This window comes from Schistocerca gregaria, chromosome X (genome assembly GCF_023897955.1).
Source record: "Schistocerca gregaria isolate iqSchGreg1 chromosome X, iqSchGreg1.2, whole genome shotgun sequence".
NCBI classification, from domain to species: Eukaryota; Metazoa; Arthropoda; class Insecta; order Orthoptera; family Acrididae; genus Schistocerca; species Schistocerca gregaria.
Genome location: NC_064931.1, coordinates 366,383,819 through 366,410,998, shown reverse-complemented (window position 1 = coordinate 366,410,998; position 27,180 = coordinate 366,383,819). Strand labels below are relative to the sequence as shown.

Sequence of the window (27,180 nt, the reverse complement as noted above, 5' to 3'; positions counted from 1 at the left end):
ATGCTACCAGTGTTAAAGACTGCGATAGAGCTCCGTATGCCACGGCAAACTGGCTGACACTGACGGCGGCGGTGCACAAATGCTGCGCAGCTTGCGCCATTCGACGGCCAACACCGCGGTTCCTGGTGTGTCTGCTGTGCCGTGCGTGTGATCATTGCTTGTACAGCCCTCTCGCAGTGTCTGGAGCAAGTATGGTGGGTCTGACACACCTGTGTCAATGTGTTCTTTTTTCCATTTCCAGGAGTGTATCTGAGGTGGTGTTTGCTGTCTAATTGATTCAGCATCTGACTATTTTAGACAACATTATTGGAAAAGTTACTGTTGAGATACAGATATCACTGCAATAACTTCCATAACAGTGTGCCTATGTGACATGTGTCCTCTCAACCTGATACTGCCACTCTTCAATATGACTGACTCAGTGAATAACTTTGACGGAAAGGGGTCATGAAATGAAACAGTTTATAATTAACAACCGGTTTATTATATCTTGAATTCATGAAAATATTCCTACATTGATCTAAAGTGTACTCAGAGTATGTGAACACTCAGAATATTCATATTTTCTCTTGAACTAGCCATTGCTCTTTTTGATTCTGTTTTGCCACCATAGAAGGGAAAAAGTATTGTTCCATTGTGCACAGTAATAAAAATCAAACTCTACAAGCTTCTAACATTACCATGGAATTATAGATCAAATTTGAGTTTTAGCTAAATATTAAATTTGTTATTTGCAGGTAATCTGATTGCAACTAACTGATGTACATTATTGAGAGTTAATAGCATCAGATGGTGGTGCAGGAATAAATTTTTTTATAAATGATACTTTTTTTTACTCTGAGTTGATTGTTGCCTGGATTCAATCATCATAAATAATAATCTGAAAAACTGTGTACAATTGCACTTCTATTTAGTAACCTTTTAACTGCTCTGGACATGTTAACACACGCGCCTTTGTACCTGTCCCTGTGTACTCTGAACGTGTTCACATGTGCCACCAGTCTTTCTACCTGGTACTCTGAACGTGTCTACGTGTAGACATGTTCAGAGTACCCTGGTGGCACGCATAAACACGTTCAGAGCACACAGGGACAGGTACAGAGGCTCGCATGTTAACACATTCAGAACATTTAAAGGGTTAACTGCATTAGCTCTATGTTTTTATAACGCTGTTTTTTCACTTTCCGAGAAACATTCCATATTTTCAGAAAATTAAAATTATACATTGTGTACTGATGAGTACAAAAATACAGAACCACTTTATGACTCACTCAAAACTACACCTTCAGCTTATGCCCTGCAACTACTGCCACAGTGATGCCACCATGGTATAAATAACATACAGAAATTGCAATATTACAATCCATTATTTGAACATGTACTTAATTTGACTTATAATAAAAAAAAGTCTTCACAAAAAGTGTGATACCCCAACACTTCACAAAACAGAGGAAAATGTTGGATAAGTTTACTAATTTAACTGACGAACATTTTCAACATGAATTTTTGCAAGTTATATTCAATAACAATTACTTGTAATAAATTCTCAGCTATCATTAATTATGTAATGATTATGACTCGTAAATTTTCACAGAATACAGAATAAATGTTGTACAAATTATTATTGTCAGTTATTTTGTCAGAACACTGTAAATATTTTTAAGGCTGTCATGTTATCTTCCAGAATGTTCCAAAAACAGTTTTACATCCAACAATGATATTTTGACATCTCAATAGTATACTTTGTTCATAACAATATTCATGAACTCATGTAACATGAAAAAGTACAGAAATAAATTATTAACAGTGATGATGTAAGATTACTATATTCAAAAGTTTTGGATCAGGCTTTGTATCAAGTGGTATAGTTATCTGCTGTATTACTAGCCGATCTGGCAGACTGATTGCCTTTGTGCCATTTCTACACATGCCAAAAGCTCATCTCTCTGTCATGTCACCTTTGATCTTGCATCCAGCAAACATGGCTAAGGGTAATATTTGATATGTCATAGCAGTATACAAGCACCACAGCTTCTGTCATTTCTGGTGTCATAGCCCTTTTTTTCCTATTGCTTATGTATTAATACTCTTCATTATCATCTTGTAGTGGGTATTTCTGTCATTTGTGAGTTGCTTTATTGTGGAGGCTTTCTACCTGTGCATCAGAATGTGGGTATGCTGGTGCATAGACTTAAATAATGTTTATGTTGTATATTTTGTTTGGATTTAAAACAAGGCTTGTTATTCCATCTGGGATAGCTTCAATATCTATAATATTGTTTTTAATTTTCTTTTTCCTGCAGCTGAATTTCCTTCTTACTCTGAACCTCTGCAGTGAAACAGATTCCCTGATTTTTAATTATATTTGCTATTCACATTTTTCCACTCTTCTGGTATCCTAACTGCATTCCATTTCATGTTATTTAATTTCTCTTCCACCTCCATCAACCTATCTTAGGAAGCTGCCAGCCAGAGTGGTCAAGTGGTTCTAGGCGCTACAGTCTGGAACCACGCGACCGCTGCGGTCGCAGGTACAAATCCTGCCTCAGGCATGGATGTGTGTGATGTGATTAGGTTAGTTAGGTTTAAGTAGTTCTAAGTTCTAGGGGAATGATGACCTCAGAAGTTAAGTCCCATAGTGCTCAGAGCCATTTTTTGTATAGCTCTGCAATTTTAAAAATAAAACCAGCCTTTAGTAGTGATTCGATGCGGGTGTGGAGGCGTGCTCTCCTGGCCATTGTCAATTTTTGTGATTGGAGCCACCACTTCTCAGTCAAGTAGCTCCTCAATTTACCTCAAAAGGGCTGAGTGCAACCCACTTGCCAACAGTGATCGGCAGACCAGACGGTCACCTATACAGATGCTAGCCCAGCCCAACTGTGCCTAACCTTGGTGATCTGACAAGAACTGGTGTTACCCCTGTGGTGAGGCCATTGGCCCCTACAGCTTAAGGAGAGGTGGTGGCAGTCATGCACTTATATATTTGTAAATCCATATCTCTGTCATTTTTTATTCAGTCTCACTGAAATTTTTACATGTATGTATAGGGATCCAATATGCTTTAAATAATTTTATGGAATTGTTAATAACATTTTAAAACTGTGAGAGAATTTTGAATTTTTTAAGGTACACTTTTCAATTTTTTCTACAGTAAAGTAATCTAGACTATAAATATAGAATTAACTGCAGTAACTATTGGGTAGATTATTTCTATTGTTTTCTGAAATTTTTAGATTTGAACATTTTTTACAGACAAATTTTCCATATATTATCAACCATAAAACCGTCAACATCTAGATTAAATTTTTCCCATTTAAATATTGCTTCCATGTAAAAGAATAGGTGTGCCAAATTTCATCAAGATCCTTCCAATAGTTTCTGATGTATGTGTTCCTGAAAGAAGAAAACCTTAAGTTGCAGAAAAATCATTTTAGGGATTGGATGTAATGTTTTAAAATTTTTAAAATCATACCTTAGTTAAAACTGCCCATATCAGTATTCCAGTTCTTCCCCATCATCCGTTGCAGCTCTTTCAGCTCCCCTCCTCCTTTGCCAAGCAGTGTACTGAAGTCTCTGCCTTTGTGATTCATTGCCTATCGATGATCTGCTCAGTGAAGACTCCAGGTGTAAAGCCCACCTTGCTGAGTATGTGAAGTCTTGCCACATTCCCATCATTGAATACTGCTACAGCTTCCAAAGCAGAAATCTTCACTACCAAATTGGAAACAAACACAGTCTCTGGACATATCTTCCAAATAAGACATTGAAAATTTCTTTTAGCTTCTGCGTTTTGCCATCAGACAGCAGTTCTGGTGAATCCAGTGTATGAAAAGTTGGTTTAATGGCCATTGCAACCTCATAAGGAAGATTATTTTTATGGGTGTAACTTCCCCACTTTCCTTGCTTTTCATAAATTTGCACTGTTCATTAGAATATAGGCCATGTTAAGGGTAGTGTCCGTCAGCAAGTAATGAAACCAAATGGCCCATACTGCCTTCCTCATACTGTCCAAATCTGTGAGGTTATTTCTAATTGCAGCACCATAATAGACTTTCAGGCTGTCAATTCTTTTCTTTGCTAGTCTGCTTTTACCTCCCAGTTGCTTCTCATCCTCTAGTAGCTTGCCTTTATTCTCTGCAACAAGTCTTCTGAGTCATCCACCCATAACCTTCTGAATATGGTCTGAGCACTCCGGTTTTTCAGTAGTGCAGTCTTTTCCACAGGACTGACATAACTTTCCGAGTTTCTTACCATTCTGTTTCTTTACTTACATCATTATATTTCTTGTGCAAGGCACTTGTGTTGACACTAATGACTGTTGAAACTCCATGCATTTTAGTATGCTCCCTTTTCATGCAGGGCTGTCACAGGAAACTGTTATATCTTTGATATTAACTGCCACACAATTTTCTTGAATTGACCCCTGGACTGCCATTTTCATGCTCTCTTCACTTACTTATGCAACTGTGTTGTGGAGAATAGTGTTCATTGCTGTAAATTTTAGGGGAGGACCAGGCATGTTGATAATACCACATAACAGGTTTCCACCATCTCTTCCAATCCCTATACATCTTAATCCATAAAAAAAATCCCATATTGGCTTCATACATTCTATTACTGGCCTTTGATGTCTTGAATGGTGTGCCAGCATCACAGTTTCGACATAAAATGTGCAATGTGCAAACCAAACCTTCCCTCTTCCCATCGTCCACAAATTTCATATTTAATCCATGAAAAGAGCACTTGGAGGCTTTTCTAAGTGCTTCTGCCACCGATCTACAATTCTGAAACCTGTATTTCTGCTATGATTTGTTTCTTCGGATACAATAGCTTTTCTAAGTTTTTGTTTAGATGTTCTTGGAGACAAGCTAATGTCTGAATCTGCAGGCCTTACCATAACCTTAATGTAAGTTTTTCACTTTATACTGGAAATATGGAACTTACTATATTTTTGAATACTTTACCAGGCCAAGGCAGTGTAAAAAACGATCACTTTATTCAACCATGCCCAAAGAATAAGGCAATAAATCAATCTTCACTCAAATTCCACCAAACAGCACAAAACTTGTTTACAATGCTCCACAGGCTTCTACACCACATTGCTTGTACCACAGCACTCTGATGTTATATACAAAAAAACCACAGCCTTCTAAACCTATATTTTCCAGGTTCACAGGCAAAAGTGAACAAAAAAATTTTTCCTCCACAGGGTACCTTGAAAAGTGGGCATTGCACATTACACTGCTTATGATTTTAATTTTTTATACCATTTGTAGTTTGAATACCAAAGAAAAGTTTTGGATAATAATCTATCTCAATTATATTTAGTTTCAAATAAGAAAATAAAAAGATCTGTGATTTTTTTTTTCATGATTTCTGTCACCATCTCCCCTTAAGGTCTCTAAATGAAATGTATTTTAAGCAGCTGTGTTTATTAATCCATATTACATTTCATTTTGTGATACTTCTTGTTGCAAAATGTGGGTGCAGAGGACACAGTCTCCATGCAGTAAAGCAATTCCTGTAGTTCCTTACCTCATTTCCCTCAAATTTCTTGGACCAGAATATCAGCATCAGGTACTTTCACATGGCAGTAGGGTCTTAGACAACACTAACCAGGGTACATTATCTTGCCAGAACCTTAAAAGTTGCTCAGACTCATGAACAGTTCTAAATTTCGAAATATCTATGCTCTAAACAGCATCAGCCTAGGCCTGAGTAAATCATCTGATCAGAATGTGGAAGCAACAGGACTAGTTTGCATGCTAATTGCAAATCAGCAGAGCACTCATGCCTCCAGTCAGTAGTTCTATTTAGCAATTATTTGCTGTCTGTGTGAATTTTAAAGTATTCCAAACAAGAAGGTTGCAGACATTGATTCACCACACTGTGTGCATTGGCGAGCAGCCAATCAACATTTGTTCCATTCAGAGCATTTGTACTCATAACTTTGTGTCGTATATCAATGTATTTCATGAATGATTGTAGAGAAAGTTTTTCATGTACTGTGTTGTGTCTATAAAATTGAGAGATGCTTAATAAACTCACTATGCGTAAAATTATTGCATACGTAGAAATTTAAAAATGGCATAATTATACTGAAGTTGGTCATAGGACAGCTTCAAATCCAGTATTAAAATATGTTTCTACTAACCTTACTATATTAGTACAGAAAAAATTAATAATATTTGAGACCACATACTGGACTTTTCAGACATAAATGAATGTGAGAATCCTGGTGCTTGCAAAAGAAATCAGCGCTGTGTGAACGAGATGGGCTCCTATAGATGTGTCAATCTTCTCCACTGTGCTGAAGGATATGAGCTTAATCCAGAGGGAACACAGTGTTTCGGTAAGATACATTACAAAATAAAATTTAATTGTGGAAGTCATCAGTTAACACTCTTTGTATTTATTTAATAATAGTTTACATTTGTTTGACCAGGACTGCCATTTTCTTTTAACATTAAAAAATTGGTCTTTTGTATCCAAAGCAAAATTTTTATGCCTTAATTACTACTTGCTTATTGCGTCCTATCCACTGGTGCATATACATTCTGTGACGAAAAAAAAGACACATCACAAAGGAATTATCTGGATGGGATGGAAATCAGTGATGTGATGTACATTTACAGACAAACAAATGATTACAATTTCAGAAAAATAGGTTTATTCAAGAGAAAGAACTTCAAAAATTGAGCAAGTCGGTAACACATTGGTCCACTTCTGGCTCTTATGCAGGCAGCTGTTTGGCTTGGCATTGATTGGCAGAGTTGTTGCATGTCCACTTAGGGATATCATGCCAAATTCTGTCCAATTGGTGCATTAGATTGTCAAATTCCCTACCCGGTTGAAGGTCTCTGCCCGTAATGCTCCAAACAGTGTCAATTGCAGAGAGATCTGATGACTTTGCTGCCCAAGGTAGGGTTTGGCAAGCACAAAGACAAGCAGCAAAAACTCTCATTGTGTGCGGGTGGTCATTACCTTGCTGAAATGTAAGCCCAGAATGGCTTACCATGAAGGGCAACAAAATAGGATGTACAGTGTTGTTGTGCTGGAAGGCTGCCATGGATGAAATCGAAATGGGTCCTGCTAAGAAAAGGAATGACTCCCCAGACCATCACTCATGGTTGTCAGGCCATATGGGGAGCAACAGTCAGGTTGGTATCCTACCACTGTCTGGGGCATCTGCAGACACATCTTTGCTAGTCATTGGGGCTCGGTTTGAAGTGGAACTCATCAATGAAAACAATTTTAGTCCAGTCAGTGAGATACCAGGTAAAAGACATGTTTGGACAAGCCCCTGACAGCGGTGGGATGCCAACCTGACTGTTGCCCACCATACACCCTGGCAGCCAGGAGCGATGGTTTGTTGTGTCATTTCTTTTGTCATCCGAGCACCCTTACAACACAGTGGCATGTCGGTGATATTCTGTGACCTGTTTTGTTGCCCTTTGTGGCAAGCCATCCTGGGCTTACAATTCAGTGAGACACGGCAAGAGTTTCTACTGCTTTTCTTCATGTTTGCCAAATCCAAACTTGGCCTGGAAGGTCACCAGATCACTTCCCAATTAAGAACATTTGTAGCATTATGGACAGGGTCTTTCAACCAGCTTGGGACTCTGATGATCTAATGCACCAATTGGACAGAAATTGGAACACTACCCCTCAGGAGGACATCCACCAACATGATCAATCAATGCCAAGCTGAACAACTGCTTGCATAAGGGGCAGAGGTGGACCAACACATTATTGACTTGGTCAATTTGTTAAGCGCTTTCTCTTGGGTAAATCATCCCATTTTTCTGAAATTTTAATCATTTATTTGTCTGTATTTGTACATCACATCCATCTACTTCCATCAAATTCTGATAATTCCTTCATAGTGTGTCATTTTTTTGTCTTAGTGTGTGTTTTACAGTATTTCATTGTAAGTTAAAGTATTATGAAATTTATAACATGGACACATTCGATGTCACATGTTTGTTGAATAAGTTTGTTTTGTTCCTCTTTATCACCAAAGGAATTCAGCTTAACATATGAGTAAATTTTTGTACTGTAGCACTACTCAGGCTTGTCACTATGTAGAACTTAGCAAAAGTTCTTCTGACAGATCAAGCCTACTTCATCACGTAGATAAAGGAGTCATTGTTCATTGTAATTCTTTTGATGTACACTCCTGGGAATTGAAATAAGAACACCGTGAATTCGTTGTCCCAGGAAGGGGAAACTTTATTGACAAATTCCTGGGGTCAGATACATCACATGATCACACTTACAGAACCACAGGCACATAGACACAGGCAACAGAGCATGCACAATGTCGGCACTAGTACAGTGTATATCCACATTTCGCAGCAATGCAGGCTCCTATTCTCCCATGGAGACGATCGTAGAGATGCTGGATGTAGTCCTGTGGAACGGCTTGCCATGCCATTTCCACCTGGCGCCTCAGTTGGACCAGCGTTCGTGCTGGACATGCAGACTGCGTGAGACGACGCTTCATCCAGTCCCAAACATGCTCAATGGGGAACAGATCCGGAGGTCTTGTTGGCCAGGGTAGTTGACTTACACCTTCTAGAGCACGTTGGGTGGCACGGGATACATGCGGACGTGCATTGTCCTGTTGGAACAGCAAGTTCCCTTGCCGGTCTAGGAATGGTAGAACGATGGGTTCAATGACGGTTTGGATGTACCGTGCACTATTCAGTGTCCCCTCGGTGATCACCAGAGGTGTACGGCCAGTGTAGGAGATCGCTCCCCACACCATGATGCCGGGTGTTGGCCCTGTGTGCCTCGGTCGTATGCAGTCCTGATTGTGGCGCTCACCTGCACGGCGCCAGACACGCATACGACCATCATTGGCACCAAGGCAGAAGCGACTCTCATCGCTGAAGACGACACGTCTCCATTCGTCCCTCCATTCACGCCTGTCGCGACACCACTGGAGGCGGGCTGCACGATGTTGGGGTGTGAGCGGAAGACGGCCTAACGGTGTGTGGGACCATAGCCCAGCTTCATGGAGATGATGGAGATGGTTGTGAATGGTCCTCGCCTAATTTGCTGGGGAGTGGCGGTGCGGTCCCCTACGGCACTGCGTAGGATCCTACGGTCTTGGCGTGGATCCTTGCGTCGCTGCGGTCCGGTCCCAAGTCGACGGGCACGTGCACCTTCTGCCGACCACTGGCGACAACATCGATGTACTGTGGAGACCTCACGCCCCACGTGTTGAGCAATTCGGTGGTACGTCCACCCGGCCTCCCGCGTGCCCACTATACGCCCTCGCTCAAAGTCCGTCAACTGCACATACGGTTCACGTCCACGCTGTCGCGGCATGCTACCAGTGTTAAAGACTGCGATGGAGCTCCGTATGCCACGGCAAACTGGCTGACACTGACGGCAGCGGTGCACAAATGCTGCGCAGCTAGCGCCATTCGACGGCCAACACCGTGGTTCCTGGTGTGTCCGCTGTGCCGTGCGTGTGATCATTGCTTGTACAGCCCTCTCGCAGTGTCCGGAGCAAGTATGGTGGGTCTGACACACCGGTGTCAATGTGTTCTTTTTTCCATTTCCAGGAGTGTAGTATAACCTCTCCACACATACAGTTAGGTTTATCAACAGTGTCAAATTAGACCTAATTGTAAGATGTGAAGACCCATCACAGTTGATAAATTACATCCCAAGGTAGTTTTATAATTACTCAAGTGCCAAATTTCAACTCATTGTATTTTTATAAAACTTGACATTATCAAACTTGTGGTGTATGTCATCTTAACTTTCAATATACAGTTTATTTGATCTGCAGATCTCAAGATCATTGACAGATCAGTAGAACCCATTCAGCTGTAATAAATTTTGGATCACTGTATTTTATTTGCTGAGAAGAATGCAGGTGTCATACTATCTAGGGCTTGCAGTCAGTTTCCAATCTAGCAATGATACACATTATGGGCAGGATATCAAGGTTTAATGTGACATCTGAAATCGTAAGGAAATGGCCTGGAACAAGACACAATATTCTCAGTGAGAGGACCATATATTTGTAAAATGTCAGGTAAACAATTTTTTTGTATATTAGTTTACACAATTGTTTATACTTTATGACTAAGGTTAAATGTTCTGATGAACTTAACCATTGAATGAAAAATAATTTCTATTTTGTGCAAAATTACAAAAATTGATCAAGTAACAAAACAGTTTGCTGGAAATTGGGAAAGAGCAAGGGTGCTGCTGACGACACATCCTCTCACCCATCATCAAACAGCTTGCAGTCAGTGGTATAGGGAAAGACAAAGTTGAAAGGATTAATGGCACAATATTTTGTTTATATCACTGACGCCAAAAAAGCTCTTGACGATGATGAACCTTGTCATTAAATTACTTCAGATGATGTTACATAATGATTAATGTGTGTGAGAAAAACAAAAATAATCATAGATATATGTCAACATGATAAAAATTACTATGTATCATGCACATCACCAGAATTGTGTACCATCTACTCCTATTTTTTCTTTCACATGCTCTCTGTAGTATATTATAATGACAAAGATGAAATTTCCTTATAATTAGGCAGTACAGTATCTTACATAAAGAGAGATGCATGAACTGTACTGATGATAAGGTACAACATATTTTCACATAAACATTAGTGAAGTAGCAAAACAGACGAAGGGATGTGATTTGCTGCCAAGGCAGTATAGTATTTGAAATAAACATTGGCCAGTTACATCTTACCCTCCACCACTAATGTAAATCATGGCAATGAATTGCAGTGTACGTACCAGTTGGTTGTATGGGATCAGCAGAGGAATATGGCTCAAGGAGGAGAAGTGAGAAAATGAAAGAATGGATGTATTGTGTTTGGATGTGTCCTTGAGAAAAACATTAATGAAATCAACTGATTTTGTGGTGTATGACCACTGACTGTCAAATATGTCCACAAATAATGGTGTACCATTTGCAACCATGTAACACTGCGTAAAAATAGTAATCATAAAAAGATCCTAACTGATAGGGACCAGGAACAAGTGTCATGCCTTGTCAGTGACAGTTGATTTCTAACTCAGTCACAATTTCTGGTACTGATGAACACAGTTGATCTCAACCAGTTTCTGAGCAACCATTGTGAAGGGAACTGCATGCAATGGTCCTTTTGAGTTGGACATCTTGCAAAAAATTGTAGCTCTCAGTGTCAAATAAAGTTACTCATTTTCAATGGGCCAAACAACAAAGAAAATGGAAAGTAGCTGATTGGAAGTGTGTAATGTGGCCCAACAAGTCATGATCTTTTTTCCTTGTTTTCAAATGATTGAAATCACTGAGATGGCACTGACTGCCCAATGAAGCATTTAATCTGCAGTGTGTGGAGAGTGTCATTCAGGCCAGAAGTAGGTTGTGATGTTTTGGTATTTATTGTGGCATGATGTGAGCATGCTGATTTAGGTCACTGTGATCATGAACCAGGATGTTTACTTCAACATTTTCAGTGACCAAGTATTGCCATTTCATCTCCATCTTTATGGTGAGTATCCTTTATTTCAGGATTACAACAGCCATGTTCACAGATCTGCACATTAAATGTAGCAGTGAACTGGCTGCAATTTAATGACTGTACAGTATATAATCATCAGTTGGTTGCTTTCGCTGGATAAGGAAGAAACTGGTGGATCCGTTTCTTGCTGAACTGGATTTTGTTCAAATGCATGTGAATTCCTAAGGGACCAAACTGCTGAGGTCATCGGCCCTAGACTTACACACTACTTAAACTAACTTATACTAAGAACAAAACACACACACACACACACACACACACACACACACAGACACACACGTGCCCGAGGGAGGACTCGAACCTCCGGCGGGAGGGGCCGCGCAGTCCGTGCAGGGCGCCTGTAACGCGGACACTCTGCACGGCTTGCTAAATTGAGGTCATTATCAAGGCTAAAGGTGATGTTACCTGGTATTAGCATGATGTCTTCTGGGGTGACTAATTTATGGTGTGGTGTGCATAGAAACTACTTTTTTATAGTAATTTACTAAATCTTCTATAATTATGAACATTACAAATTATCACATTGCTTTACAGACATTGATGAGTGTCTCCTCAACAAGCATGACTGTGGACCTACTCAAATATGCCAAAATACAGCTGGAGGATATGCATGCAAGTGCCCAAGTGGCTACACCATCTGGAGAAAGGAATGTCATGATATTGACGAGTGTAATCGCTATTCAGGACAGGTATTTTTTTTTAATTCTTATATGTAATTTTCTCACTTAATTTGTTTTGTTTTATAAGTCACAAATATCATATTTCAGAATTATGTTAGTGATGTGAATTCAAAATGTTTTTAATTTTGATTGAATTTCCTGTGAGCAGGTATGTGCCAGAAATTCAGAATGTCGCAACACCCCAGGTTCTTATGAATGTATATGCAAGGAAGGATTTAGACAGGAACCAGGAGGAAAAACATGTTTAGGTAATTTTAACTGTTGTATAGTATGTGTCTTAGTACAAATTTTCTTTATGGCTTGTTAAATATCAGAATTTTATCAGTTGGTGTTATTTACAAATGAAGTCATGCAATTTTAGTATGCAGAACTTAAGGATGAAAGTAAACTTTCACGTGATGTGTCACATAACATGGCTTGATGAAACTTGGACCATATGTGGAAAGAACTTCTACAGTATAGTACAGAAGTTAGCTGAAAGAGATATGCAATGAGATACACAGAAATGACACTTTTACTCAAAGACAATAATTTCACTAAAATCACTGCAATTTATGATGGTCCCAAGGACATTACAGAAGATGGGACGTACATTCTTCTTAATAGGTTGTTTGATCACCACAGATGGAAATGCATGCTTTGCAACATGCTCCCATGGTGGCCAAAGGTTTGGTAAGGAGTTCTTGTGGTAGTGCAGTCATTCCTCCACCAGTGTGGTTGACTCTGCTGGAAGGCGGTTAGTGCATGTGTCTTGCCAATGCATCCCACACATTATTTATGAGATGTAAATTAGGGGAACAGGCAGACCAGGCTGTTCATCAAATATCTTCTCACTCCAAGAGCACTTTCACTTGTGCAGTCCGATACAGTCATGCACTGTCATCCATAAAAATGAAGTTAAGGTCAAATGAACCTATGAAGAGATACACACGAGGAAGGAGTACAGTATGACAACAACGTTGTATGGTGAGTGTCACATGTTCAAAGATTTGAAGGTCAGTACGCTAATGCGGCATTATGCCTACCCACACCATAAAACGTGGCCACCAAAGTGATCATGTTGGACAGTGTTCCTGGGTGCATTACATACCTGCATATGGTAAGAGGTGAGAACAGGTAGCACACAGGGGAGTGTTATCACACATGATTATTTTGGTGGCCCAGGTGTTGTGGTGTGGGGAAATGTTGCATGGGTGTACTGATATCTAAATCTTTGAGTATGATACAGTCACCAGTCAGTGTTATTGTAACACTGTTCTCTTTCCCCCAAATGCATCTTTTCAGGGGTGCATTCAGCCCTCACTGCTTTTTATGGATGACAATGCAGGACCACATTGATCAGTGCAGGTGGAGAGCCTCTGGAACAAGAGGATATGCAGCAAATTGATAGGGCTGCCCATTCCCCTGACTTGAATCCCATAAAACGCATATGGGGTGCATTTTGGAGACCCAGCAGTTGTCAGCTGCTCTCATGGAGGAATGGAATGCCCAATAACAATAATTCCTTACCAACCTCGTGGCTAGCAAGGGAGCAGTTTGCAGAGCATGCATTGCTGTCCATGGTGGTCATTCACCTTATTAAAAACCATGTCCCATCTTTTTTAATGTCCAGGGGACCATCATGCAGTGACTGCACTGCAATTATTGACTTTGAGCAAAAGTGTCATTCCTGCTCCTCTGATTGTGTATTTCTTCCAGTTACCTTCTGTATTATAATGCAGCAGTTCTGTCTATATAGGGACTAAGGGCCATCAAGCTACATTACTTTGCTGTGGGATATTATGCGAAAGTTACTTCCTTCCTTAAATTTTGCATGCCAGTGTATCTTGGTGTTGTGTAGACTTGGTTATATCACATTTGTGATGGTCATTGTGGAGGTATCTAATTTTACATACAATTAAATTAATTTAATATGCGTAAAAGTTAGCAACTTTTACAATAAGAAAATTTGTCATCTTTTTTCTATACAAAAATGTACATGTTAAATATTTTTTGTGTTGTGATTCCAAGATGCCCTGTGGTTTATGCTTTGGACTGATTCATAATACAAATGTTGTTCATAGAAAAAGGGAACTCAAAAATAAAGAAATAAACTTATGACATGAACATCTTATTGGCAACTTTTAGGCTGTTTGCGATGCTAACTGTAATTTCTTTAATGAAATGTTTGAGAATATTTTGATTCCAGGAGTAGTGAAGTGCTCTTGGAAAACCTTATCCAACAGTTACCGAATATGCAGGTCAATAGTGACATACTTAAACCGGTTTAAGTTTTATCACCTTGAGATTCCTTTCCTATCTTAGTTGAGTACTTGAATGACAGTAAGCATGGGATTCAGGTGAACCATACCAAAAGAGGGAAGGGCACTTCATAGTAGTTCAAGCAAAACTGCAAAAGACATTTACAAGACACACACAGAGAAATTGGAAGCCTAACACTCAGGTAGTGGTCATGATATTTGGTTGTAGTAGTGTCTCACTGTTTGGTGTGTTTGGTGACTGCCAACACACTTCGTATAACACACACAACTAAATGCCAATTATAGAAAAATTGTTTGTGTAAAACATCTACTAGAAGAGTCATTTGTATAATGAAGAAATGTTTGAGAAACTGTAATTCATTTTTTTCTTTTATGTGACAACTTTACTCTTTCATTAATGACAACTAAAAACTAAAGATGAATGGCTGTATAATCTCTGTTACATTTATGTAGTTCTTACTCATGGTGTTACAAATAGTAGTTTTCAAATACTATGGGTGAAGACATGCAAATCTTTATTACAATCAAATTACCATAACAAATTATATTTTCATGACCCTGAACGTGATAATTTAATGCCAGTACCTGTGTTAAATGTTGCCATTGTATAGTGTAATTATTGTATTCTTTTGAATGAAAGAGAGTAAATCTTTATCAGAAACTATCAAGGGAATTCTTGGACTTAAAACCCCCTTGCCCCAATTTTTTTCTATCTTATATTTGAGCAACTATTACAGTGTCATGAATTTGTTGAGACTGCAGAGAGAAAGTAATGTAGGAGCAATGTTAGTACTTCCCTTGAGTACAGTTTATAACTAAATCAGGATAGGCAGATTATGCCATGACTGAAATATCACCTTTTTGCAAAGCAAGATCATTAACAGGTGCTAGTGTGATGATACATGTTACAGGACAACTGGTACAAATCCTAGCGATGTGAAGCTAAAGACTCTTTTTATGAACAGCTTGAAGACACATATAGCTGAAAATTATGTGAAAGTGATTCTAGGAGATATGAATGCCAAGGTGGGAAACCCTATTGAGACCGAATATGTTACAATCTACATGAAGAGTGTGAGGACAATGGATTGAGTTGGTTTATTTCACTATAAGCAAAAACGTTGCCATAAACAACACCATATTCCCATGAAAGAAAATCCATAAAGGAACATGGAAATCTTTGGATGGGGACACAGTTAACCAAATAGATCATGAACTTGTCCAAATAAGGCATAGCTCAGACATTAAGAATGTTAAAGTGAGAAGGAAGGCAGATATTGATTCAGACCAAGGTGGTGGCAAGGTGTAAGCAGAGATACTGACAACAACTTATAACCGTGTAGAAAGGGAAAGGAATTCTAATGTGGAACCAGTCATTACCAATGAGAGGGGAAGAACAGAATTCCAAAGAGAAATGGATGAAGGGAGGAGAATGATTGTCATTGAGGAGGAAGCTAGCTCTGAAGTGCAGTGGCAACTAATGGAAAGAACAATATCACGGACAATGGAATCCAAGCTAGAACTGGAAAACAAAGGTCGAAGAAGTGAGTGGTCTGATGATGACTGTGAGAAGGTGATTACCAGATGGAACAGTGCAGGGAATAAGATGCTCTAGGGAGAAACTCTGGCTGCCAGACAAATGCATAAAGAGAAAAGATTTAAAGCAAAAGTATTTGCTGAAGGAAAAAGAGAGAATTTGGGGAAAAAAGATGATTCAAAGGCATTGAGAAACATATAAATGAAAAGGATATTAGAAGATTATTTAAGGGAATAAAAGAGATAAAATAAGGATGGCATTCTTGCACAGTGATATGTAGGGATAAATAAGGAAAGCAGATCAGAGGAAGAACCAGAATTATAGAAAGCTGGGAAGAATATTTTAAAGAACTATTGAAATCTGGGGAAATCTAGGAATATGCAGAACAACAGGTGGAACAAGTTGATAGCAATAATTATGGAGAGGAACCAACATTGGAAGAAGTGACTGTAGCTGGAGATGAGGAACTGTAGATCTGTGGGGGAGATAAGATCCCAACTGGGACTTGCACCCAGGATCTCCTGCTTACATTGCAGATGCTCTATCCATCTGAGCCACTGAGGACACAGAGGATAGTGCGACTGCAGGGACTTAGCTCTGGCACACCTCCCGTGAGACCCACATTCTCAACTTATTGTCTAACCATGATTACTGAGAAACTATTTAGTTTTGGAATGTGAAACAGGTGCACCTGTCTTGGTCATAAGTAAGGGGAAAACAAAGTATATGATCAACTCCAGAAATAAAACAAGGTGAAGAAATGTTGAGCAGTTTGAAGGGTTTGAAAGAGTAAATTATTTTATGTATTTGGGAGGAATGGTTATGGAAGATAATATTTTACCAACAAAGATAAAGGCAAGAATAGCTGCAGGCAACAGGTGATATTACAGTGTCCATAACCTGCTACAATCCTGCAACATCTTAAGACAGTTGAAGATGGCAGTTTACAAAATGATTATAAAATCTGTTATTACATATGGATATGAAACATGGACAATAACACAAGCCAGAAATACCATGGATGCATGGAACACAAAGTACTGAAGAAGATATATGGAGCAGCCTGTGATAACAGTGCTTGGGAAATTAGGACCAATCCAGAACTTCGAGAACTAGGGATGAATGTTACAGTGTTTGGGACATATGCAGAGAATGGAAGAACAGTGAATAACAAAGAAGGTGCTATTTGCAAAGTCAGAGTGTAACTGCTCAAGTCCAATGTTGTGATTGCTGTATAATGTGTAAATGGATCTGAAAAGATTAGGAGTGCAGAACAGAAGAAGGCTGGTGAATGAATTGAAGAGAAGTGAGCTCTATGCCAGCACTGAATTTCACCTTCTCACTCTCTTGTTTATCATCCTCATCATAATTATCACCAACCAACAACAACAGAGTCCTATGCTCTACAGGCAATATTCACAGCAACCTTCACTAAGCAGTTACATATATGACACAACACTCACAATCCATGAAAGAATCCTGCCATCACATGTGAATTAATATATAATTTTCAGTTAGGTTGTCACACATACTCTTCAGGCTTCCCAAGTGGCAATAATCCACAACTGCAATTTACTACCACAACTTTCTCACATCTCTATTGAAGATGGTGTAATTACAGTTTCCCAGTCTGTTAACAGATGAAAAAGGCTGGAAATTCAGTTAATTCCATATTGTGTGATAGTAATTATAAATATAAATCATCTTGTGCTCTGTCTCTCAATAACTACCAAATGTTCACTCTTTGTAAGTACTTGTATCAGTCTTTATTCTTTACAGATATTGATGAATGTTCAGAGACAGCAGGAATTTGTCAGCAAAATTGTATAAACTTATGGGGATCATATCGATGTACATGTGATGCTGGATATGTGCGTAATATTGATAATCGGTAAGCATGATGCATACCTAAATCTGCCTGCAGAAGAGATTGTTTCATATTCAAAATGTGTATTTTGGAATTAAAGTCTGTTTAATTTTCCACAGATCATGTGATGATATAGATGAATGTGAAAAATTCAAAGACCGTAAGCTGTGTGTTGGTTTCTGTACAAATGAACCAGGAAGTTACCGATGCAGCTGTCCAAGTGGTTATCGTCTTGGTGCTGATGGCAGAACATGCCATGGTATGTGTTCTTGAGATTCAGTTACATCTTAAAGAAATAATGTCTGCCTTTGTGTGTGTGTGTGTGTGTGTGTGTGTGTGTGTGTGTGTGTGTGTGTGTGTGTCCTATCACATTTTTTCCTACAATAACTTTTTTCCCCCAATGAAAATCCAACAGAATGAATCTCTTGTATATTTTACAGTCTTTAGAGTTTTAATTCACAGAATACACACAAAGTAATTAAGTTTAAGTCCTTTGCAGTTTTATAATTAGTGTTCAACTTGTAAAATGTTTTAGTATTTTATGGTTACTGATTTTCTTCTGTATATCATTTCTATCTTCCCAAGAATTTTCTTGATTTTATAATTTATTAGGAAGCCTATAAAAATAGAATAAATTAGGTTATTAGTAAACAAAATGATATGGAGAGAGGCAGACATGAGAAATCAATAGCTTGAAAGGGAAAAAAAGGACTTAACTTCTTGAGTGGATCCTAAGATAGTGCAATGCAGCAATAAAGAACACTGCATACAGTATACTTGTGTGGTGTATCCTAGAGTATTGTTTCAGTGGAGGCACCTGCAACCAAGTCAACATTACAAAAGAAATTGAATGAATTCAAAAATGTGCTACTAGGCGTTGGTACACACCTTAAAAGTATAAAAGAGCTATTCAGGCAAGCTAAATGTGAACTTTTGGAAGAAAAATAACACTGCTTTTGTAAAAACCTGGTGGGTGAATTTAAATAAGAGCTATTCACGAGTTACTATACAACAGTTCTCTTATTTCATATAGACACTATGAGAATAAGTTAAGAAAAATTAGGATATGTATTGAGTCACAGTCATTTTTTCCGTGATCCATATGCAAATGGAATAGGAAAGAAAATGGATAATATTGGTAGAAACTATCTCTGCCATGCATTATACAGTGTTGATTCGATGCATTTTCTTTGCACTGGAATATTCGTATATTGAGAAAGAACTTAAATCTCAAGCTTGTTATTGATCCATGACGTGTCCCAAATTTGAAGTTGCAGACATGTTTAATGATAGATAGGGATTATAAATAAGTGCAAAGGATCTTGGAAAGGAGGAAAACTTCAACAGCTGATTAAACATTTACTTCTAGTTACTATCTCTTGAAAACATATATAACCCATGGCACCGATACAAAAACGTTCAGTATATTTCATTTTATTAGCTGCCAAGCTGACCATATAGTTGTTTCAGAAATGGCATAAAACTACACAACAAGACTCTTAGTTAGTGTGTTATATCATAATACATACACTGCTATATCTCAGTGTAATACATACAATGCAATATCTCAGTGCTATCTCACTTACATTTTACCTATTTATTTATTTACACTTCAGTCAGTTTGTACAGCGATATTGAACACATCAAGTCATCATGTATATTATATGCTGTCTGTACAAATGTGTCTAGTAAAGTCAAACTAAACCTAGAAACATTTTTGTGTAAAAACACCAATGTAGTTCAAACAGTACTCCCACTTTTTGGGTATGATGAACTCTGGAAGATTCTGCAAGGCAACTATAAATGTCTTTATTTTAGCTGTGAATTTATTTTTCTCATTCACCTAACTAATTGATAAAAGCTGACAACATACTATTCCATATGATTTCTCCCATGTCTTGGAGTCTAAGGCCCCTTTACGAATTCTACATAGAGGTCCCCCTACAGTTCTGTGTATTGTAGCTATTACTGCAGATATAATAGTCTGAGTTAGATGTGTTACTTTCTTTCTTTGTCTTCCTTCCTTAATTTTGTAGCAAAATAATTTTTGTCATAACTCTTTTTGTTCTTTTTCCCTTCATTATTTGAACAGAAAAGGTTATTATTTATGTTTAGATGTAATTTTTCATGTTATTTATTTTGTTCTAATTTCATTTTTATTAATTTGAATTCCTCACTGTAATTATGACTAATAACTCTTCATCTTCTATTTGACATTTTATTAATTTCTGTACTATCAGTGAAGATAGTATCACTTGTATGCAGTAACTGCTTTGGGTGGCGAAGCTGCAAAAGTCATTCGCTATCTGATGAGAAGAGTGCTGCATGGAGTAGTGAGTTAACAAACCAACTGATATCCAGTAACCAGCCAAAGTAATAAAAAGCCAAATTTCATAGTACCAGAGCAGAAATCCACAAGTGTAAATGAAATAACATACCCAAGTCAAATAATAGGTACTAACATTTCCATTACTAAGAGCTTCATTCAATGCACTTCATTGTCAGAGGGTGAGCTGCGACATCTGTTTAATGCACCTCCACAGAGATAGTTACCCTCCAGTGCTGGCTCACAAGAGGCCACACCCACCACATTCTCCAATGATGCACTGTGCATATAGGATCAGAAGATGACGCTGTTTTGGACATAGCTAATGTCACTGCTTTCATGTCCGAGTCATTATTGGCTTCGTAGGATACTACATCCTTTCCCCTTTAATAGGCATGTAGGGCCTGAAAATGGCAGGGGCAGTGCTGGGAGCAATGTTGGGGAGAGGGGGGGGCGGCAAGTGGCAGGGCTGGTCTACAGGTTGTGAAGTTATGGACTTGCATCTGACAAAATGAGTGCCAGGAGAGAGAGAGAGAGAGAGAGAGAGAGAGAGAGAGAGAGAGAGAGAGAGAGAGAGAGAGAGAGAGAGGAAACCAGAGCTCTGTCTCTGTGTGCATCAACTGTTACTCTGTAATAGTTTTCTAAGGCTGTGCAGCTCACAGCAGGTGCACAGGTCATAATGCCGCTCTGGGAACGGTATTTGTGTGGGCAGTGGTGAGGGTGATGTTGGCTTATGTCTGCCAGTGGAACTATGTGTCCTTCAGATGTCCTGCATGTCTCTGTCCTTGATCATCTAGAATGGGGCACAGTCTGTGACAAATAATGTGGCTGAAGCTGATCCCTGTGGTATATCAGCCACAACTTCAAACCGACATCATCCTGTAGCATCACAATGCCTTGAATCCACCAAGTTTGGAAGCCCACAGAAGTATCAGGTGTGTGTGAGGCCCAGAATGTCAAATAATGTCTTGAGTCTGTTACCAAGCAAAATTTTGATCAGGTTATGTCTATTGATAAGAGTGAATTGATATGTAGCAAGGGAGCTAGTGAGGGTTTCCTTGGATGATGTTAGTACTGTGACCTATCCACTTGAATTTTTAAGTTTATGACTATCCTCTACACTTCCGATTTGGATGTTGAATGAAAGGGAACAGTGGTCACGTATTAGTTTTCGATGCAAGAATGGTAGGTGCAGTCCGTATTTTCTACTGCAGAATTGATTCTGGGTCACTAAACATAGTGATATACAAGCAACTTCATTCTCGATATCCTCAAGCAAGATGTGTGGAACAACTGAAGTATACATATTTAGAAGAATGATGGGTTAATAACTCAACATTCTTCTAGTTCTGTATCTAAAAATATGATACTGTCAATAGTACTGAGATGGGGTGCAAAGAAAAGAGTGTCCTGTATGATGGACTGACACTTTTTTGCAGATAATCTGGCCACTCCTAATTTACTGACAAGAGTATCCTATGGAGTAGCAGGTCCTGTCACTGACATGACTTAGAAGTAGATAAAAATATTTCATTCAATTTAAAAAAGTCAGTTTTGTGTGCTTACAAGTTACTGTAGCAGAAGCAGGAGCTCACAAAAGCTAAAAAATTACAAAAATTAGTTTAGCTAGCAAAATAAAAAGAGTCACCAATCCTTGACGCCCTACTTTTTCAACTAAAATGTAAGAAGTTGATGTGAAGAGAGAGACTGAATAGCAATAACTGATACCTTCGTCTACATACATACTCTGCAAACACTGTGAAATATGTTGCAGATGGCACTTCCCATTGTACCAGTTATTAGGTCTTACTCCTGTTCTATTCACATGTGGAATGCAGGGAGGGTGATTGTTTAAATTCCCATGTCTGTTCTGTAATTAATTTCATCTTATCTTCATAATCCCTATGGGAGCAATATACAGGGGGCTATAGTATATTCCAAGAGTCATCCAAATAAATCACTGTACAAGAAACCTTCAATATAATAACCAAAAAAGTAATGCAAAAGGTTTTCAAAATGTGAAACAGACAAAAAAGAACAAAAATACGATCAAAAAATATAGTCAGAATGTATGTTTTGATGAGGACTATTATCATGCTTTTCACTTGACCACCATTTTGTAAAAGGTACCAAACAGATATAGATATGGATGTAGAATAACTTGTTGTTGTTGTTGTTGTTGTTGTTGTTGTTGTTGTTGTTGATGATGATGATGATGATGATGATGATGATTTTTTGCATGTTATGCAGGACAGTATTTACGATCCATAGACACTCTAGGCTCAACCTGTGTTGTGAGCCCTACCAAACAAAATTTTGTGATAACTACTGCATCCTGCTACTAGTACGTGTGTGTGTGGCGAGTGTGCTGTCGCCACACATGTGTGCATGAATCAGCTGCCAACTATAACAGCCTGGGCTGGCCTATGAAGGGCACTTGTGGTGGGAGACAAGCGCACAGTGTGGTCTCCACCCACTGTCTGCCAGCGACTGGCGACTATATATGTGCGGGCAGTGCTGACTGGTGCTCTGTTTTCTTTGAGTTTCCCACTCGCATCAGTTGTTCTGTGTCTTGTTACGTGTGGATTCAGAAGAGGTTTATTTCCATCATTGTTCAGAGGTTTATGAATAAAACCATATTTGTGTTATTTGGAACATTTTTGTGTATTACTTGGCTACTACACGATTGAGGATGAAGATGGAATGGTTTCTGTATGTGCAGTCTTTAAGAGCAGTTTCATCAAGTTAGTCATTGTGAACACCAAGGTACCGGCCATGACTGAACATCATTGAACAGTTTACTTCAGCAGTGACCACTTAGTTTCCATTAACAGACAGGATACCGTTCCACTGGTCCATCCATCCACTTTTCCTCTGTATGCCCTGCAGCTTTTACTTTTGATCACATGTTTAGTTTATTGTCCAACTACTACCACAAATTGAATGTATGTCATAGCAGCATGAGTTGAATTCTACTAATGTCACAAAAAATCAAACCAGTCACACAGGGGCTGGGCAGCTGAACTTCAAGGTCTTAGCCTTAAGTGTTGATTTGTTATTGATGCCCATAACGACTCATCATGCAAACTCTGTGGTGCACAATGCAATTATCTGTTTAGCTATGGACAAGGAAATGCACCAGAAGGCTCTAGTTTATGGAAAACCCCATTGGTAGAAGTTTTGAAAATAGCGCAATCTTCTGAAGTTTCTTAGGCACCACGTGAGCAAACTGAAATGTGGGGCATGTGGCAGTAGGGTCACATGATGTTCCCACTAGGACAGCAGATATCTTGCACAAGGAACCGGCATTGCTGGCAGGAAACATGCAGACCCAGTGCTGAACAGTCCTAGGCCAGTCACAGCAACCACAACCGCCACAGTGCTAGCATCAGGATTCCCTGTTTCTATCTTCTCCTTTCTGTTTTGTCCAGCATGAACATTTGGCATGCCCTAAGCACTGGGCTCATTGTAATGCTTTTTAGAAGAAAGGCCACATCGCCTCTGTGTGTCATTCACCAAAGGTTGCTCAGGATACATACATGGGCATAAACTGTGTGACTCCAATGCTTGTGACCTCTCCCAAGTTGTTTATTGAGTTAAGCATTTTTTGCCAAGTGCACCAGCTATAGGTTGACATAGGTGCTGCAGTGACATTATTGAATTCTCAAACCTATGTGAGTTTAGGCTCACTGCTGGTGAGACAGGTCATGTGGGAGATGGTCACTTATAACAAACACAGCATCGTGTTTTTGGGACAATTAATGGTATCTGCCTCTTACAAGTCAGTGGTTCGTTCCATTACAGTTTTGGTTGTTGCTGATACCAATGTTGAAAACTTGTTTGGGATGGATACATTTCAGGCATTTGGCTTTTGTGTCACCAACACAGTTCACCTTGTGTCCAATCAGGTACCATATTCTCAGTTGGAAACTCTGTGTGAAGAGTTTTTGGACTTGTTTTCAGAAGGTATAGAGTTTGTTACAAATTTTTCTGCTTTAATATTTCTTTGAAATCCCCAGCTTGACCTTTGTTTTTGTCATGCACAAATATTGCTGCTCCCCTGAAAGATCAAGTGAAAGCAGTACTGGAAAGACTTCAATCTCTAGGGGGTGCAATCTGTTATGGCTAGTGAATGTTCATCTCTGCTGGTTGTAATTCAGAAGCTGTTCGACTCTGTGCCGAATTCAGTAATAATGTAAACATGCAGTTGATCATAGACATGTATTCTCTCCCATGTAAGAAGGAACTGTTGGCAAAAGTATTAGGTGGCCAGCACCTGTCTAAAATTGATTTGTCTGAAGCATATCTGCGTGTTCCTGTGAACTAAGAGCCTTGGCAAGTTCTGGTTTTGAATATTCTTTTTTTTCTCTCTCAATATTTGCACCTTCCTTTTGGGGTGGCTAGTGTCCTTACTATTTTCCAACGATTTTTAGAGCACTTGACAGTGCCTATCCTGGGTTTGCATTAATTATCTGGATGATATTGTTATCATACACTCCTCCATGGCTAATCACTTCTATCTTTCAGTCTGCATGCTGATGGAGTGACCTCACAAAATCTCAGTTTTTTTTTTCATCCTTCTATTGTTTATTTTGGGTTTGAGGTCTCATGGGATGGGGTTCGTCCTCTGCCTGACCACATCTATGACTCACCCCTCATCCACACAGGAGCTTCAGACCTTCCTAGGGAAGATGGCTTACTACCGTAAATTCCTGCTAGGAGCAGCCAAATTGGCTAACCTGTTGCATGCCTAGATACACAAGAATGTACCTTTTTGCTGGAGACCAGATTGCAAACATGATTTTCAAATGTTGAAATCCAAACTACTCTTGGCCCCTAGTTTAACTACATTCTCTCCAGATAATAGTTTTGATTACTGACACCTGACAGTACAGCCTCAGTGTGGTTCTCGGGCATCAATATGCTGATGGCTCTGAACAACCTGTTGCTTTCACCACAAAATCTCTCACTCCAGCACAGCAACATTACCCTCAGGTGGAAAGAAAAGGCTCTTGTCTTAGTATATGCTCTCCAGAAATTTCATGTTTTTTATGTGACTCCAAGTTTCACCTTATTACTGACCATAAGCTGTTTGTTTCCTTTTATAAACCTCACACTTCCTTGCTTGACAAGGCAGCACACCACGTACAATGCTGGGTGCTGTTCTTGTCTCACTAAAATTATAAAATCCCTTTTTCATCTGCGTCTACGGACGCCTTGTCCCACATTCTTGAGAGTCTTGCTCCTGACTTTGATCATGAAGAATTGATTTGCGTCCATCTTGAAACTGAAATTCAGGCTGTAGTCAAAGGTTTCCCAATTATGAGGTCGCACGTAGCAGCTGCCGTTGCTGTTGACCCAGTTCTTTACTAGGTCATTTGGTTTTTTCAACAGGTCTGACCAGATAAATTGTCAGGTCAGGCTTCAGACCCCCTGTGGAACTTTTTTCGTTATGGTATCACCTCTCTGTTTTTGAAGGTGATTTGCTACTGTCCGTGAAAGGTGCCTCTCCCAGAGCAGTCATTCCAGCCAAGTTACAGTGTGAGGTTATATGCCTCATTGCAGAATTTTGTGCACTAAATTGTTAGCTAGGAGACATGATTTTAACCAGGAATTGATGCCAAAATTGTCCGTTTTGTCACGGCTTGTGAACAGTGTGCCCAACAACAGGCAACTCCGTGGGAATCCCTGTCCACTGGCCCTCTCCCCACCAAGCATGGGAATGTGATTCATGTAGACTTTGCAGGTCCCTTCTTGAATTCCTATTGGCTCTTGGTTATGGATGCATTTTTCCTATTTCCTTACATTCTCCTATGTGCGTCAATGTCAGCTGAGATCACCATTCACATGCTTTCGAAGGTTTTCTCTATTGAGGGGTTGCCTTGTACCTTAGTTTCCAATAATGGGTCCCAGTTCATTTCTCATGCCTTTCAATTGTTTTGTTCCCATCACAGCATTTGTCATGTTACGTCTCTGCCATTTCACCTTCCATCAAATGGCAAGTCAGAATGACAAGTACATAAGTTAAAGTCCAAAATGAAAAAGTTTGTGGTGGGTTCTTCTCTGGACACTGCTGTTCTCTGTTTTCTGAGCACCTATTGCTTCATACCTGTGGGGGACTGGAGCCTGGCTGAGTTGCCTCACAGCCAACAGCTGTGCATGCTCCTCCACATTCTGTGGCCTCTCCCACACCTGCCGTGCTCGGAGTCATCTGGCTGCTTCACACTGGGATCACTGGTGTGGGTGCAACAGTTTGGACACCAGCCCAAGTGGATACCGACCACTGTTGTCTTTGTGAGATCTGTTTGCCTGATGAGCTGGTGGCATGCCACTCTGCTCAGTTGTGACCCCACTCACCAGCAGAAGCTATGGGTTCATGAGTGCAGCCTCCATCACCGCAGCTCACCTCACCATAATCTGCCTCGAGCCCGTCATCACCTGCTTTCGAGGTTCCAGCTTCTCAACACAGGGTACCAGTCCATCTCTATCATTGGGTCCGTTACCACAGCCTGCTGTTCGAGTCAGTCGCAGCAGAGACTGCACTGCACACATGCTTCCCGCAGGTGACCTCCAGCAGCCATCCCGCAGTTGCCGGCTGATTCAAGCAGACATGTGTTGCGACACCACACTCGATGCACTCATATTCACACACACTAATCGAAGGATACATTCCACTTCTGCATCATGTGAAGTGGGTGCCCAGGCAATGGAGGGGATGCTGGCAACCCAATGAGAGACGCACCCACTGGACCCAAAGTGGCAGCCGCTGGTGCTGACAGGGGACAGGACAATTGCTGGGTGGGCACCAGAGCATAGGGTCGGAATGCATGAGGATGCTGGCATGCCCAAGGGTGCAGAACAGAAAGGGCTGGACCCACCAGTGACAATGCCTGAGACAGTGCTGGAAAGAGTGCCAATGTAGAGTATCTGCTGATGACTTGCACCTACATATGTG

The 27,180-nt window shown here is 39.7% G+C and overlaps 1 protein-coding gene across 2 annotated transcripts in view; it reads left to right on the top strand.

Annotated features, from left to right (window-relative positions):
• Positions 1 to 27,180, top strand: part of LOC126297567 (fibrillin-2-like) — a 597,958-nt gene that overhangs the window by 546,739 nt on the left and 24,039 nt on the right. For both annotated transcript variants that reach the window (XM_049988509.1, XM_049988508.1), the window contains 5 exons: positions 6,215 to 6,352; positions 12,089 to 12,243; positions 12,383 to 12,482; positions 17,812 to 17,923; positions 18,019 to 18,158. In XM_049988509.1, coding sequence (XP_049844466.1) covers positions 6,215 to 6,352; positions 12,089 to 12,243; positions 12,383 to 12,482; positions 17,812 to 17,923; positions 18,019 to 18,158 — 645 coding nt within the window. The remainder of the gene's footprint in view (positions 1 to 6,214; positions 6,353 to 12,088; positions 12,244 to 12,382; positions 12,483 to 17,811; positions 17,924 to 18,018; positions 18,159 to 27,180) is intronic.